Here is a 14,240-nt window from a genome sequence, read left to right on the forward strand (position 1 = left end):
TATTTTGCAGTTGCCAACCCTACTGTTGCTACCAGCCTTCCGCCAGGCAACAGTTGACCGGTCAGCAATGGTCAAACAAAAGTCTGCAATAGCAGATCCGCTGCTTCATTTTGGTTTGTTCTCTTTACTTAGACAGTCGTGTTCAATGCCAAGTTCAAAACTTGATTATTTTATATGTGTTTAATAGTATTTGAAAAAAAAATAATACAACAATATGGTAACCATGATGCATGAATTAAAATTAAAATTACAAATTACAGCTCATGCGATGCTAACTGAAGACATACCAGAAGTGATCCGATTGGTTCTTGGGTCAGAATTCTCTATAGAAACGCCACGTGGATCTTCTTTTATGAGCAAGGCTAATACATTATGTGAACTCCATGTTTTACCAGATTATTGCCTGAATCGCCTAAAGTAACTGCAAATACAGCATCAAAGCCTCCTGCTCCAGGAACACCTGCCAACAGGACTCCACACGTGTTCATGGTAGCATCTAGAAGCTCAGTTTGTGAGTCGGGTTCTATCTGCATAGTAAAACAAAATTAATCAAGAATAGTGATATAATGTGCAACAAAGCTATATATATATAGGGTTGGTATCAACTATAAAAGAATTAAGAACTCTGATTAATCAATGGTTATAAATAAATCATGGCATAATTGTAAATAACTGGTAATATGAGGGGTAACTTTCATTAGGATGAGGGCATAATGGTAAAAGCATCGGTTTTGGTCAGAAACAAAAATCCCGATTTTTACTAAACCCACGTTTTCTTATATCCCAAACTCATCAAACCTTTGTTTCATACATATTTAGTATGATATTTATTAGACAGAGATTTGTGTTATATATGTAATTGATTGTTTCTAATATTAGATGTAATATATGTCCTATATATATATAGGGCCTCCTATTGTATACAGATTATTCAGTTAATACAATTAACAATTACCAATTATATGGTATCACAGCCACCGATCATTCAACCCTAACAGCCGCCTCTCTTTTTTTTTTTTTTCTGTTCTTCCAAACCTCTTAACAATGGCCATCATCTCCTTCACCACAGTGGAGAAAACCAACCACAACTCTCACAAGTTCGGGTTTACCCTAAGTCCCACCAATTATGGATATTGGAAAACCATGATCAAACCTTTTCTCATCACCAATGGCCTGTATGTTTACATTGATGGTTCTCTTCCATGTCCATCCCAAACCATCACTGCTAATTCTTCCTCGTCTGGCAAAGATCCAGAGCCACCCACACAACAACCGAACCCTGACTACCCAACATAGGTTTCCAATGATGCCCACGTTCGCATGCTCTTGCTGTCAACGATCTCTGAAGCCTCCTTTAAGCATGTACAAGGTGATACTTCTCGTGACCTATGGCTTTCTTTGGAACGTGCTTACGCACCACATACATCTTCTCGAGAGTACACACTGAAAACCCAACTCCTCAAGATGGAGATGCAACCTGATGAATCATCAGCTGTTTATATCACACGAGCCCAAGAATATAATGATGCATTAGCAAACATTGGTGAAGCTATGCAAGAAAAAGATGTCGTTATGCTGATTATTTCAGGCCTTCGGGCAGAATACAACAACTTGAAGCCCACCCTTGTTGGCCGACACCCTCCTGTTACCTTATTGGAATTACCTAGGCTACTCGCTGATCATGAATACATGACAAAAAAGGTTGATCCCACTCTTCCTGTTGTTACCCAAGCTTTCATGGCTACAACCAGCCGTGAATCAGCTTCGCAGAACAGCCTTCAACTCCCGCCTGAAACAGTACAATCACTTCAACAACTGATGACACAGTTAGGTTTCAATGTGAAACCTGCACAACAGCAAAATCAGGCCTATAACAGTGCTCGTGGACAGTCCAACCGTGACCGTGGTTCATATAACAACAACCGACGTGGACTAGGCAACTATAAAAACAACCGGAACACGGGCTCCTCATTCCATATTTGCTTGGGCGTCTAATCAGAATACCGTCTATGATTCTTGCAACAGGTGTGGCATTGCGCACGTTCCATCTATGTGCCCAAATCGTGATCCAGCAACAATTCGTCCACCACGAAATGCTCCACAAGCGAACTTTGCTGATCATCGCTCACAAGCATCATCATCATGGCTGCCTGACACTGGTGCAAACAGTCATGCAGCACCTGGCTTTGACAATTTTGAGCCTTACTTTGGTAAGGATTCCCTTCTTGTTGGTAATGGCAACAGTTTACCTATTCTTCATAATGCCTCCACCGCCTTTAATTCACCAAATAAAACCCTTTCTATTAATAACATCCTACACGTTCCACAAATTAAACGAAATCTTCTTTCAGTACAACGTTTTTGTCAAGATAATAATGTCTTTTTTGAGTTTCACTCTACATTTTTTTGTGTGAAGGATACGGTTACGAGAATTATCCTCCTCATGGGTCCAAGTAAAGATGGTCTCTACTCCTTTCATCTACCAAAGATTCATCCTGTCTCAAATGTTGCTTTTTCTACTGTTCGAGCTTCTCCTACAACTTGGCACCAAAGACTTGGACATCCTCACTTGCAACTTTTACAATCCATGATTTCAAAGAATTGTCTTCCTGTTAGCAATAATTCTGCATTTCCTTTTTGTAACTCATGTCCCATGGGAAAGTCTTCAAAACTGCATTTATCTTCTTCAAATTATAAAAGTACCCATGTGTTGGATTTGGTTTTTTGTGATGTTTGGGGACCTGCTCCTGTTACTTCCTTTTATGGTCATCGCTATTTTTTACTTTGTGTTGATCATTACACTAGATATATGTGGATATTTCCCATTAAACAAAAATCTGATGTATTTAGCACCTTTAAACAATTTCACACAATGGCTGAAAGACAATTCAAAACACAACTTAAATCAGTTCAAACAGATTGGGGTGGGGAATTTCGAAACTTGTCTTCTTTCTTTACAACACTTGGAATTCTACATCGTCTCTCATGTCCTCATACAAGCGAACAAAATGGCTTTGTTGAGAGACGACACCGCCATGTGGTCGAAACCGGCCTCACACTCTTAGCACAATCGGGTGTTCCAATGCGTTTTTGGAACTTTGCTTTTGAAACCGCCACATACCTGATAAACCGCATGCCTTCTCGTACCTCGTCCCATCTCTCTCCATTTGAGCATCTTCTCAATCGTAAACCCGATCTTTCATTTTTACGTGTTTTTGGGTGCCAATGTTTTCCTCATCTTCGTCCATACAATCCACACAAAATGGATTTCCGTTCATTACCATGTATCTTCCTTGGGTATAGTCCTTCACATCACGGATAACAATGTCTTGATCCTACCACAAATCGTATTTACATCGCTCGACATGTACGATTTAATGAAACACATTTTCCTTTCCTTCAAGCATCTTCTCCTACACCTACCCCACCCTCTCCAGATCCTTACTTTTCATCCTATCCTTTTCCTACAACACATGAACAACCATCATCTTCTACAAACGACCAATATCATCACTCATCAACTCCCACCCAAACTGAACCAACTACCAACTCAGCTCAACCATCATCACCCTCAGCCCGAACCAATGTTGTCCAAACACCCACTACCTCACCCCAACCAGACAACTCCCCACCAACAGCCCCACCTGTTGCCACCTGTCAGCGTAGCTCTACTATGGCTACTCAACCCACAGTTCCAGCCTACCAGACTTACCAAAATTCTGCTCAAACAGCCCCATCTACTACCACATCCTTTCCATCATCAACTCAACCTTCTGTCCAAACAGAATCCACTTCAATCCCCACCACAACCGACACCCAACAACGTACACGCCCTCCAAATCTAAGACAAAATCCAAGCAACGGACTTCCTACAATGCTTCTGCTTTTCACACTTCCACTCACTCTTCCTCAACCGAACCATCCACCTTTGCCATTGCTAACAAAAGTCCTCAATGGCGTGCTGCCATGACAGAGGAATTCAAAGCCTTACTGAGAAACGGTACATGGACTTTAGTACAACTTGTTCCTAATGCTAATGTCGTTGATTGTAAGTGGGTATACAGGCTGAAACATGATGAAAATGGGAATATAAAACGTTACAAAGCCCGTTTAGTGGCGAAAGGTTTTAACCAACAGCCGGGAATTGATTATCATGAGACATTTAGTCCGGTGGTAAAATCCACCACGGTTCGTGTGGTTCTGTCGCTTGCCGTTACAAGGAAATGGTCTCTTCGCCAATTAGACGTTCAAAACGCTTTTCTCACGGTGATCTCAAGGAAACCGTATACTTACGACAACCACAAGGCTTTATCGATCCTCAAAAGCCAAATCATGTGTATCTGCTTCATAAGTCCTTGTACGGCCTCAAACAAGCTCCTAGGGCCTGGTTCAATCGTCTTTCGGGAGTCTTGTTACAACTTGGGTTTCACGGGTCTAGAACAGATCCTTCACTGTTTATTTATTCCCATAATGGTCACTTATTATATATGCTAGTTTATGTGGATGACATAATTCTCACCGGTAACAATTCCCGACTCATTGACCACATCATTCAACGGTTGAGCACTACTTTTGCGATCCAAGACATGGGTCGGTTGTCATACTTTTTGGGCATTGAGGTAATCTTCAAAGGCAATGACTTGCTTCTCTCACAGAAAAAATATATTGCTGACATCATTCAAAAAGCAGGTCTCTCTCAGTCAAAACCTGTTGACTCGCCTATGGTCCCTAACTCTAATTTAGCTCTCGGAGATAGCCCTCAGTTTGACAATCCAGTGAAATTTAGACAAACAGTTGGGGCTTTACAGTACCTAACTCTTACCAGACCTGACATAACCTTTGCGGTCAACAAAGTTTGTCAATTTATGCACTCCCCTACAGAAAATCATTGGTCTGCGGTCAAAAGAATTCTTCGGTATCTTCAAGGAACATCTAATCTTGGTTTGTTGATTCAACAAAAGTCAGCTCCTGTTGTTCATGCTTACACCGATGCTCACAAACGGTCTCTCACAGCCTTTTCCGATGCAGATTGGGCTGGCTCTCTCGATGACCGTCGATCCACAGGGGGATATGCCATCTACCTTGGGTCCAATCTTATTTCATGGCGTGCTCGTAAACAACAAACTGTCTCTCGGTCATCTACAGAATCCGAATACAAAGCCCTAGCAGACACTGTTGCTGAGTTAACATGGCTTGAAGCACTTCTAAAGGAGCTTCACGTTTCTATGACATTGCCACCTATCTTGTGGTGTGATAATCTCGGCGCCACTTATCTATCAGCCAATCCCGTTTTTCATGCGCGCACAAAACATGTGGAGATTGACTTTCATTTTGTTAGAGAAAGGGTCGCTCAAAAAAAGCTCTCAATACAGTTTATCAAGACAGATGATCAAATCGCAGACGTGTTTACAAAACCCCTATCCTTACAACGATTTCTACTTCTCAGATCCAAGCTAAAAGTTGCTCCCCGTCATTAGCTTGAGGGGGAATATTAGACAGAGATTTGTGTTATATATGTAATTGATTGTTTCTAATATTAGATGTAATATATGTCCTATATATATATAGGGCCTCCTATTGTATACAGATTATTCAGTTAATACAATTAACAATTACCAATTATAATATTCATTTTGATTTCGTTTGGCAATGAATGCAATTAAACATGTGTGACTTTGTAAATAAACATAAAATTGACGGTATATACAAAACATAAAATTTACATATATGCATGTTTACATAAAATTTGCATCTATGTAATATTCGGTAATCGATTGCAACCTGTCAAAACCGACCTGGAACTGAACCAATTTTTAGCATATGGCATAAACGAATCTGAACTGATTAATAAGTGTAATGTTTGGTTCGGGTACTTATTTTTAAAAGTTTAAATCGTCTCACAGATTTCGAGGTTCTCGCGGTTCGTACGCGAAACCGTTTCTCTATTTATGTATTAAAAAAATCACCAAGCATAAACAATATCTTCATGTGATTCATTCATGTAAATAACTCAAATCTGAAATACATTTGTTGATAGAAGCCTAAAAGATAAACCTAGAAGCTTACATATATGTAAAAAGAAAAACACAAACATGAAAATTACATATACATATATGTAAAAAGAAAAAAAACAAACATTGCATATGTGTTGATAACAATAGAAAATATAAAATTGGTAATTAGTTGCAGGCATGCATTTTCATATATTGTGCTAAATTACTTATGCGCATATTTTCTAATATGCATTCATGTGTATTGTTGTTATATGTAAACGACACAGAAATATTTCAAACACCAACATTTCATAATAATAACATTGTATTGTATGCAAAACAAATCCAACACTAGATTCATCGTATTTAATGTTCATATTAATAACATTTCTAATTTTGAAGGTTGAAAATTATTTGGGGAGATTTATTCATTAACGAATACAGAGTGAGATTTTCTAGGAGATCTATTATTATGGTTATTTGTTCAATAGACAATAATACCCTTATCTTTAATTAAAAATATAAATTAATAAATAAAACTAATTGGTTGAAATGAGTTCTCAAAGTTCTTAATGAGATTAATGGTTCTTAATTGATTTCAACCCTATATATATATATATATATATATAAATTTGGGCCATAATATAAACGCGCCAACGGGCCAGTTAAACAAGCGTAACGAGCCGAGCTTACAATGGCTCAGGCTCGAATCATTTACAAACGAGCCAATTTCGAGCAAGCCATGAGCTTTTCTAACAGACATAATTCCAACCCGTTTGTACAGATTGGTCCACGCTTGTTATGTTTTTATCTCTTAACAGGTCAAGCGAGTGTTATAGAGAAAACTAGCTAAAAGACAAAACGAGTCAAAAAGTATTTTTAGTGCAACCACCTAATGTATGTACTCTAATTTTGTAAACTTGTTCTGTTGAGAATATGTTAAATGTCTAAAATACCCCTACCCCAGATCAAGTTAACGCGCATCCACTCCAGGGACATTTGTGTTACATTTTTAGAAACTATTGGTTTAAAACTGTAAATTTTTAAAATTTGGGAACAAAAAGTTGCAATTTGGCCAAACCACAGGGACCAACCAAGTAACTAGTTTTTAAAATTAAGAACATGGTACATCTGAAGAGAAGAGAATTTACAGGAATTCCTGCAGCCATCCCCATGAGCTTCATGTGGGACCTAATATTAAGCATCGCATCGCGCGCTCCAAATAACGCTTTCACAACTTCCTGGCTGATTGTTTCACTAGCTTGCTCTGTCCACTGCCATAAAAAAATATTAATAGAGACGTTTAATTATTTTATAACAATTAATAGACTACCTTCTCTGGTTGATGCATGCTGCAGCTGTAGATGACACTTCTATATATTTCCCAATATTCTTCTGCTAATTTACTCAACAGTTTGAATTTTGCTTCAAGTGTTGCATTTGCCTCTGATAACTCTTTCCATGTATTTAATGCATTTTGGGGGTCGGATTTTTGCCAGTTTTTTACAGCACCAACCATGGATGGAGTGGATGATCCTCCGGCACCGGGTTCACCTAGTAACTATAATGCAGCGTTGTAAGTTGGATGTTAAAATGTAGGACATGAATGTAAGCATGGAATAAGTCGGTTATTTACCAGATTCATTAGTGGTGGCAATGAAAATTTGGTCCTCTCATGATCCCAGTTTCCCTTTAAGACATCAGCAACTACTTCTTCTAAAGGCATGGCTCTTATTGCATTCTGCAACTCATAAAAATCAAGTAATAAAGTAATCTGAATTATTCCAACCAAAGGAAAACATATATTTTTTGTAACTCAGTTCACATGCAATGTCCAATTCAGGGGGAGTGCTGTAAACAGCTGAGCCAAGCCTAGCCAGGATGGGCTCGGGCTCGGTTCGCTTACCTTAACAAACTGAAATGTTGAACTCAAGCTTAAGTCGTAGAAAACACGAGCTGGCTCATCGAGACAGCACATTTATTTACTAAAACAAAAAAAAAGTAATATTTTTAACATATTTATGCATTATACATATAAAAAAAATAATACTTTAAACATATACACACTGCATAAGTAGTAAACTACAAAATTTATAACTAATATATATTAAAATTTTGGGTTATAAATTTTTATGTAGTAAAAGTTGGGTTTTAATACAAAAGAGCCTAACAAGCGAGCCAACAAACTGAGCTTAGCTTGGCTTTGGTCTAGGCTCGGTTACCAACGAGCCGATTTCGAGTGATCCACGAGCTTTTTGAACAACCCTAATAGGGGATCTAATGGCCAATTTAGAAAAATCGATTTCATGAAAAAAAAGCGGATGGTCTCAGGGTAAAACAAAATTACCAATTTACCCCTTTTAACCTAAATTGAAGGACTCCTGTTCTAATTCTCGTGTATTCTTTAAACAAAAACAATTCTCCATATACATAACATCTGATTTTTCTGATCATTACAACTTTAAACAGAAAAAGTACATCCAAACACTATAAAGTGCCGCTCCTGTTTTATTACACTTAATTATACGGTTCTGACTCTTCACACATAATCACTTCAAAGCATAGACACACACACAAACAAACAAAGAGAGAGAGAGAGAGTACCTGAGCAGAAGAAATAACTTGGGGAGAAAACCGCACATAACGGTGACTTCCATAAACAGCTGAACTGACATCAAACCCACTGCCAACTTTCCCTTGGGCCATACAATGAGCTGTTTGGGCTATAATATGCACCACATCTAAATTTTCTTCATGCCGGGCTCCACTATGAGACGAGAGATCAACAACCCCTAGGTAGTTAAGCAAAGCAGCAACAACTGCTGTTGTCATAGCTGCAGAAGAACCCAAGCCCGTTTTTGCAACTTCGGGCTTTGAACTTTGACTGTTTGACTCTTCAGTATTGAATGTAATGGAAGTAAAAGGCGGGAGAGATGCTAATGATTCTGGGGTTGGTGGGAGCCCACTTGCTTCAATCTAAATAATAATAAAAAAATAAAACAAGATTTAACAGCAACAGATGAGAAATAATAAACAATCAGTTGTATGCATTATTAAAGGAAAAAGCAACCTCATTTCGGTAGGAGTAGAAGCCATTATCCCCTAAAATTGTAATATCGAAACCTGCTCAATTAATTGCATATAAAAGATATTAAATATTTAAGAAATTTTTCATCAATGCAAAATAATAAGAGAGTTTCAAAACTTACCTTGCAAAATATGTTTCTGCAATATAACCTTCTTGCTGTTATCAAATGTAGCGTATGCTGCTGCAACAGCATATTGCACTGCATATTCCACAAAAGGGTTTCTTGCCTCACTGAAAAATATAAGACATAAGTTGTTAATGATGCAGAAAAGTAGGGGTGTAAATGATCCAAGGCATTCCAAGCTGCTCGTGAGCTGCTCAAGGTAGGCCTTGCTATAAGCTCGAATCGAGACGAGCTTAAACGAGGGCACGGGCCTAAAACTAAGCTTGTTTAATAAACGAGCCTGAGCCCAAGCTTTGAGAGACTAAACAGCCTATTATTTATATTATTTTCTATTTAAATATATATTTTAATAATAACTATTAGTATGTATAAAATTAACTAAATTATATATATCGTTATATATAACAGCTATATTGAAAAACATATAATAATAATTATAAGTGTATAAATTAATAATGAATAAATAATCAACGAGCCGAGCTAGAGCTTAGAAATAGAGCTCGAAACGAGCCAAGCTCGAGCTCTTGTAAGTTAAACGAGCTAAGCTCAAGCCCAGACAAGCTTGGGCTCGGCTCGGCTCTGCTCAGTTCTTTTACACAAACAATACTTGCCTTGAAGTGCACTGAAGTGTAAAGTGCTTTGATGACATTTTGTACATAGTTTCACGGCCCATTTGAGGAGAAGTTAACTTTATATCTGACCATGACTGAAAAGAGACATAAAAAAGATACATGTAAAACCATCAAACCGTAATGTCTGCTGAATGGACACATTTTGAAACAAGATATTACATCATAGTAATTGAACTCATGTAAGTAACAGTTAAATAAACAATCTTCTAAGCAAACAAAAGAAGCAACAAAGTTGAAGAAAGAAATACATACCCAAGCCCAACTGTCTGGTCTAAGTTCATCATAGAGTGGCTTAACGATTGCATAGAATCGAGCATTCGTACTTAGCACAAGACCAGCATTAGGCCTCTCCAAGATCAAATAGCCTCCTGTAATCAGAACCTTCCCGGGAGCAGATGCAATCCTATCAAAAATTATAACAAGCAAACAAACTTAAGTTATACCATCAAAACCACAACCGAAAGCACCGTAAACTATGAATTGTACTAACTTCTGTATTCATAAGTGACATGCCCCACAACTATCACCCCCTTCATACAAAAACCAGACACATTTTTCTTCAAACTAGTCATTTTCTTGATTCAAAATCGATATAAATATGCTTGAGTTTTCATTTATTGAGTGAAACAATGTTGATTACTAAAAAATGAGTCAAGCTAATATGCACACCACTGTCATACTATCCACACACCATTGGCAGGTTGTATGAGCTGTGTGCCTTCCGTATAAACCTTTTCCACATAGCGTGGTCCGTATAAGGTTATATGATAATAAAATAAGGTTTATATGAACCGAAAAACGACAAACCGAACCGAAATAACCGAAAAGCTGTTATCGGTTATTTTTTGTACCCTCGGTTAACCGAAATTACCCTAACCAAACCATTCATATTTTCATATATTTCTAGTTTTTAAACCTCCATTTCATGTTTTATACCACCATTTTTTTGTATATATACCTCCATCTTCAGCATTTATATCTACATTTCATGTATTTATACCTTCAATTTCAAGTATTTATGCATCCACCTCATGTATTTCACCGAAACCGAATAGCCCAAATGGTTAATATGGTTGAGGATATTTACCGAACCGTTTACACCCCTAGATGTTATAGAAATCGTTTATGATGGTCTGCAAAAGTTATACATGACGTATAACCTTATTGAACTGACAGTGGTGGTGGTGTAGCAACACCCTGTTATAACTTAAAGAAGAATTAAACTTGGAACTAAAGCATATGAATTTGGGATGCTTTAACACATTGCTTAAGTTAAGAATTCTAAGAATAGATAAAAGACTTACACCGCCATTTCTTCTTCTTCTTCTTCTTCTTCTTCTTCTTCTTCTTCTGGTATGATGTAGTGAACCCTGTAGGGGTATGGTACTAAACCCGGTTTTACGACCCTAAATTTATTATGTTTGGCTTATTTTATTATATGGACTAATACAATGTTATTGGGCTGAGGGGGTTTTGTGGAGGTAACCCTAACTGGGCGCCCATTAGGGTACCATGATGGTGGCCATGAGACTCTCTATATAAGGAGGTCTCCACCTCCTTATTAAGGGGTCATGCTCAATAAGAGCAACCACCACTTTTTTGTGTCTGTAAACAAGAGATCTTTTAGATCTCTTAGCAGTCACCTCCACACCCCCGAAAAACCATTGCAGGTCTCAAGCAACCGGAGAAGAAGATCAAGACGTGGCTCGTTCATCTCGAAAATCCGTGGAAACATCGTCATGGATCAGGTCAGATTCATTTCATGCTTCGACAACCACCATCCATGGTCAACAGCACCGCTTCTAGCCCGAAAAAATATATTCAAGTAACTTCAAAAGGTTAACCGGACTGAGCAAGAAACAATGACATCAAAAGAACACAATGCCGGAAGGAAAACATCACCATCCTCGTAATACCCACGCCCACTATAGATTCTGTTAAACGACACGATATTTAAGGGCGGTTCGGTAAATCTCATGGGGTGGCTTGGAGGAGATTTAAATAATAATTCGTTTATTATTTATTAATAAGTTTGTCTTATTTTAATTAAGTTAGTCTTATCCTAAAACCTATTTGAGTTAGATTCAAATTGTGTATTTGAATACGAGTAGGACTCGAATTAAGGGTATTATATAAACCCTTGATTCACATAGGTTTATTAAGTTTTTCGTGTATCGTTTCTTAATAATATCGGAAGTTGTTTTGTTTGTCTCAGATAATTTCATTTTGTTTGCAAGTTGAATAATTGTGCAGCCCAACCAAATTCAAGTCTTTGGTTCTTGGTTTCCTTGTTGTACGTACAACAACAAAGAGAAAAGTAGCAATACTTGTTTTGTCTCTTGCATATAGAAGACCAGTTCTTCTTGATATCCATGGGCTCCACTGTTATATTTAACAAGTGGCATCAGAGCCGGTACATCGAACGTCAGTACGTAATCGAGTTTAGTCGATCGAAGTGGTGAGAAAAGAAGCCGACGAAGAAGTAAACGATGGCCGATATGTCGTTTGTCGCCGGCATCAAGCGTTTGAACCAAACTAATTACCGTGTTTGGTTGACATGTGTTATGTCATACCTTCAAGGTTAGGACCTTTGGGAGGTAACCAACGGAACCGAAACACAAGTGCCAAGAAACGACACCAGAGGTGCCATCGGGAAGTGGCGAGTAAAAATCGGGAGAGCGATATTGGTGTTAAAAACAACAGTCGAAGAGGAGATGTTAGATCACTTCCAAGAAGCCGAAACACCGAAGAATGCATGGGATATTCTTGAACGACTATTCACGAAGAAAAACGACACCCGATTACAACTTCTTGAAAACGAGTTGCTTTCGGTTACTCAAAAAGATATGACGATTCCAAAGTACTTCCATAAAGTGAAATCGCTTTGTCACGAGATTGCCGATTTAGATCAGCAATTAAGGATCGGAGACGCGAGGATGAAACGGATTATTATTCACGGGTTGAGGCCAGAATTTCAGTCATTTGTCGTTGCTATTCAAGGTTGGCCGACTCAACCGTCACTCTCAGAATTTGAAAATTTATTATCCGGACAGGAATCCTTAGCCAAACAGACGGCCGGTGTGTCGGTCTCTGCTGTACCGAATCAAGAAAACGAGGCGTTGTTGCGGGCAAAGGAAAAGGAAATTTCAAACCCAACCACGGTTACAACATAAAGAAACCGTGGGATCGAAATAAACCCGAGGAACAAAACAAACAGGAAGGAAACGTTGATCGAAAGAATTGGAACCGCAATAAAAAGGGTAAACATCTGTCGTTTAAAACATTTAAGTGTTATAATTGGGGCATGCGAGGGCACATCGCAAAGTATTGTACAACGAGTGCAACTGAAGAAGGAAACGCCGCGACAACGCAAAATCGAACTGAAGAGCCTTGGGATGTCGAGGCCCATTATGCCGGAATTGGAGAAGTTCATGCGTTAATGGCTACGGTAAAACCCGCTTTAAATTTATTAAATGATTGGATTGTAGATTCGGGTTGTTCGAATCACCTAACGGTGAAAAGGTGCGGTTAAAGAACCCGGTTAAGTACGAGGGTAATCAGGTGGTAGTTATAGCCGATGATTCGCGACACGACATAGCTTATATTGGTGAGGTTGGTCTCTCATCGGATTCCGAGGAAAGTGGTTTTGTTCTTAAAAACGTGTTTCACGTTCCCGGTATGAAAAAGAACCTGTTGTCGGTTCCTCAAATCACCGACACCGGACTATATGTTCTGTTCGGGCCAAACGAGGTGAGTATTTTCGATAAGTTCGAAACTAAATCCATACCGGTGATTCAAGGGAGAAAGAAAGACTCGGTTTATGTATTGTCCGCCGGGACTTCGTACGTTAATAAGGTGAAAAGGAATCTAAACTCAGATCTGTGGCATCAATGTTTAAGCCACGTCGGGTATGATAAACTTCAATTAATCGTGAAAAAGAAGTTGGTGGCGGGAATACCCGAACTCGAAGTAAAAACAGATGTGGTGTGTAGCGATTGTCAGTTTGGAAAGGCTCATAAGCAACCGTTTGAGAATTCTAGTTATCGAGCTAAAGCCCCTCTCGAGCTAGTTCATACTGATGTGTTCGGTCCGGAGAAACAACCGTCAATTAAAGGTATGAGTTATATGATATCATTTATTGATGATTATTCGAAATATTTGTGGGTATATTTCATGAAGGAGAAAGCCGAGGCGTTTGAACGTTTCAAAGAATTCAAGTTAGAAGCCGAACGGGATCTAAAAAGGAGCGTCGAGTGCCTTCGTTCCGATAACGGAGGTTAATATACATCCGTTAATTTTCTTTGTTTCTAAAAGAAAATAGAATTAAACACCAACTAACGTGTTCTAATACTCCCGAGCAAAATGGGGTTTCGGAGAGAAAGAACCGGACCCTAACCGACATG

The 14,240-nt window shown here is 38.5% G+C and overlaps 1 protein-coding gene and 1 pseudogene across 2 annotated transcripts; one reads left to right on the plus strand and one right to left on the minus strand.

The window, feature by feature from the left end:
- Window positions 1–125: 125 nt before the first annotated feature.
- Window positions 126–11,161, minus strand: LOC143624527 (phosphomevalonate kinase, peroxisomal-like; annotated as a pseudogene). Its single transcript, XR_013152132.1, has 10 exons — window positions 11,142–11,161; window positions 10,090–10,240; window positions 9,817–9,911; window positions 9,203–9,312; window positions 9,064–9,116; window positions 8,598–8,969; window positions 7,630–7,734; window positions 7,327–7,554; window positions 7,145–7,267; window positions 126–527 (listed from the first exon to the last, which is right to left on the minus strand). The product of XR_013152132.1 is annotated as a phosphomevalonate kinase, peroxisomal-like (transcript).
- Window positions 11,162–12,551: 1,390 nt separating this feature from the next.
- On the plus strand, window positions 12,552–13,010 carry LOC143623337 (uncharacterized). Its single transcript, XM_077094273.1, has one exon. It carries the CDS (start codon window positions 12,552–12,554, stop codon window positions 13,008–13,010), a length of 459 nt encoding a protein of 152 aa, XP_076950388.1.
- Window positions 13,011–14,240: the final 1,230 nt, after the last annotated feature.

Source organism: Bidens hawaiensis, unplaced genomic scaffold, assembly GCF_021521415.1.
Source record: "Bidens hawaiensis isolate Kalapana, Puna unplaced genomic scaffold, B.hawaiensis_p1.1 tig00000369_1, whole genome shotgun sequence".
NCBI classification, from domain to species: domain Eukaryota; kingdom Viridiplantae; phylum Streptophyta; class Magnoliopsida; order Asterales; family Asteraceae; genus Bidens; species Bidens hawaiensis.

What these genes read in the sequence shown, in the direction of transcription:
- LOC143623337 (XM_077094273.1), top strand. Translation starts at nt 12,552, where the DNA reads ATGTTAGATCACTTCCAAGAAGCCGAAACACCGAAGAATGCATGGGAT.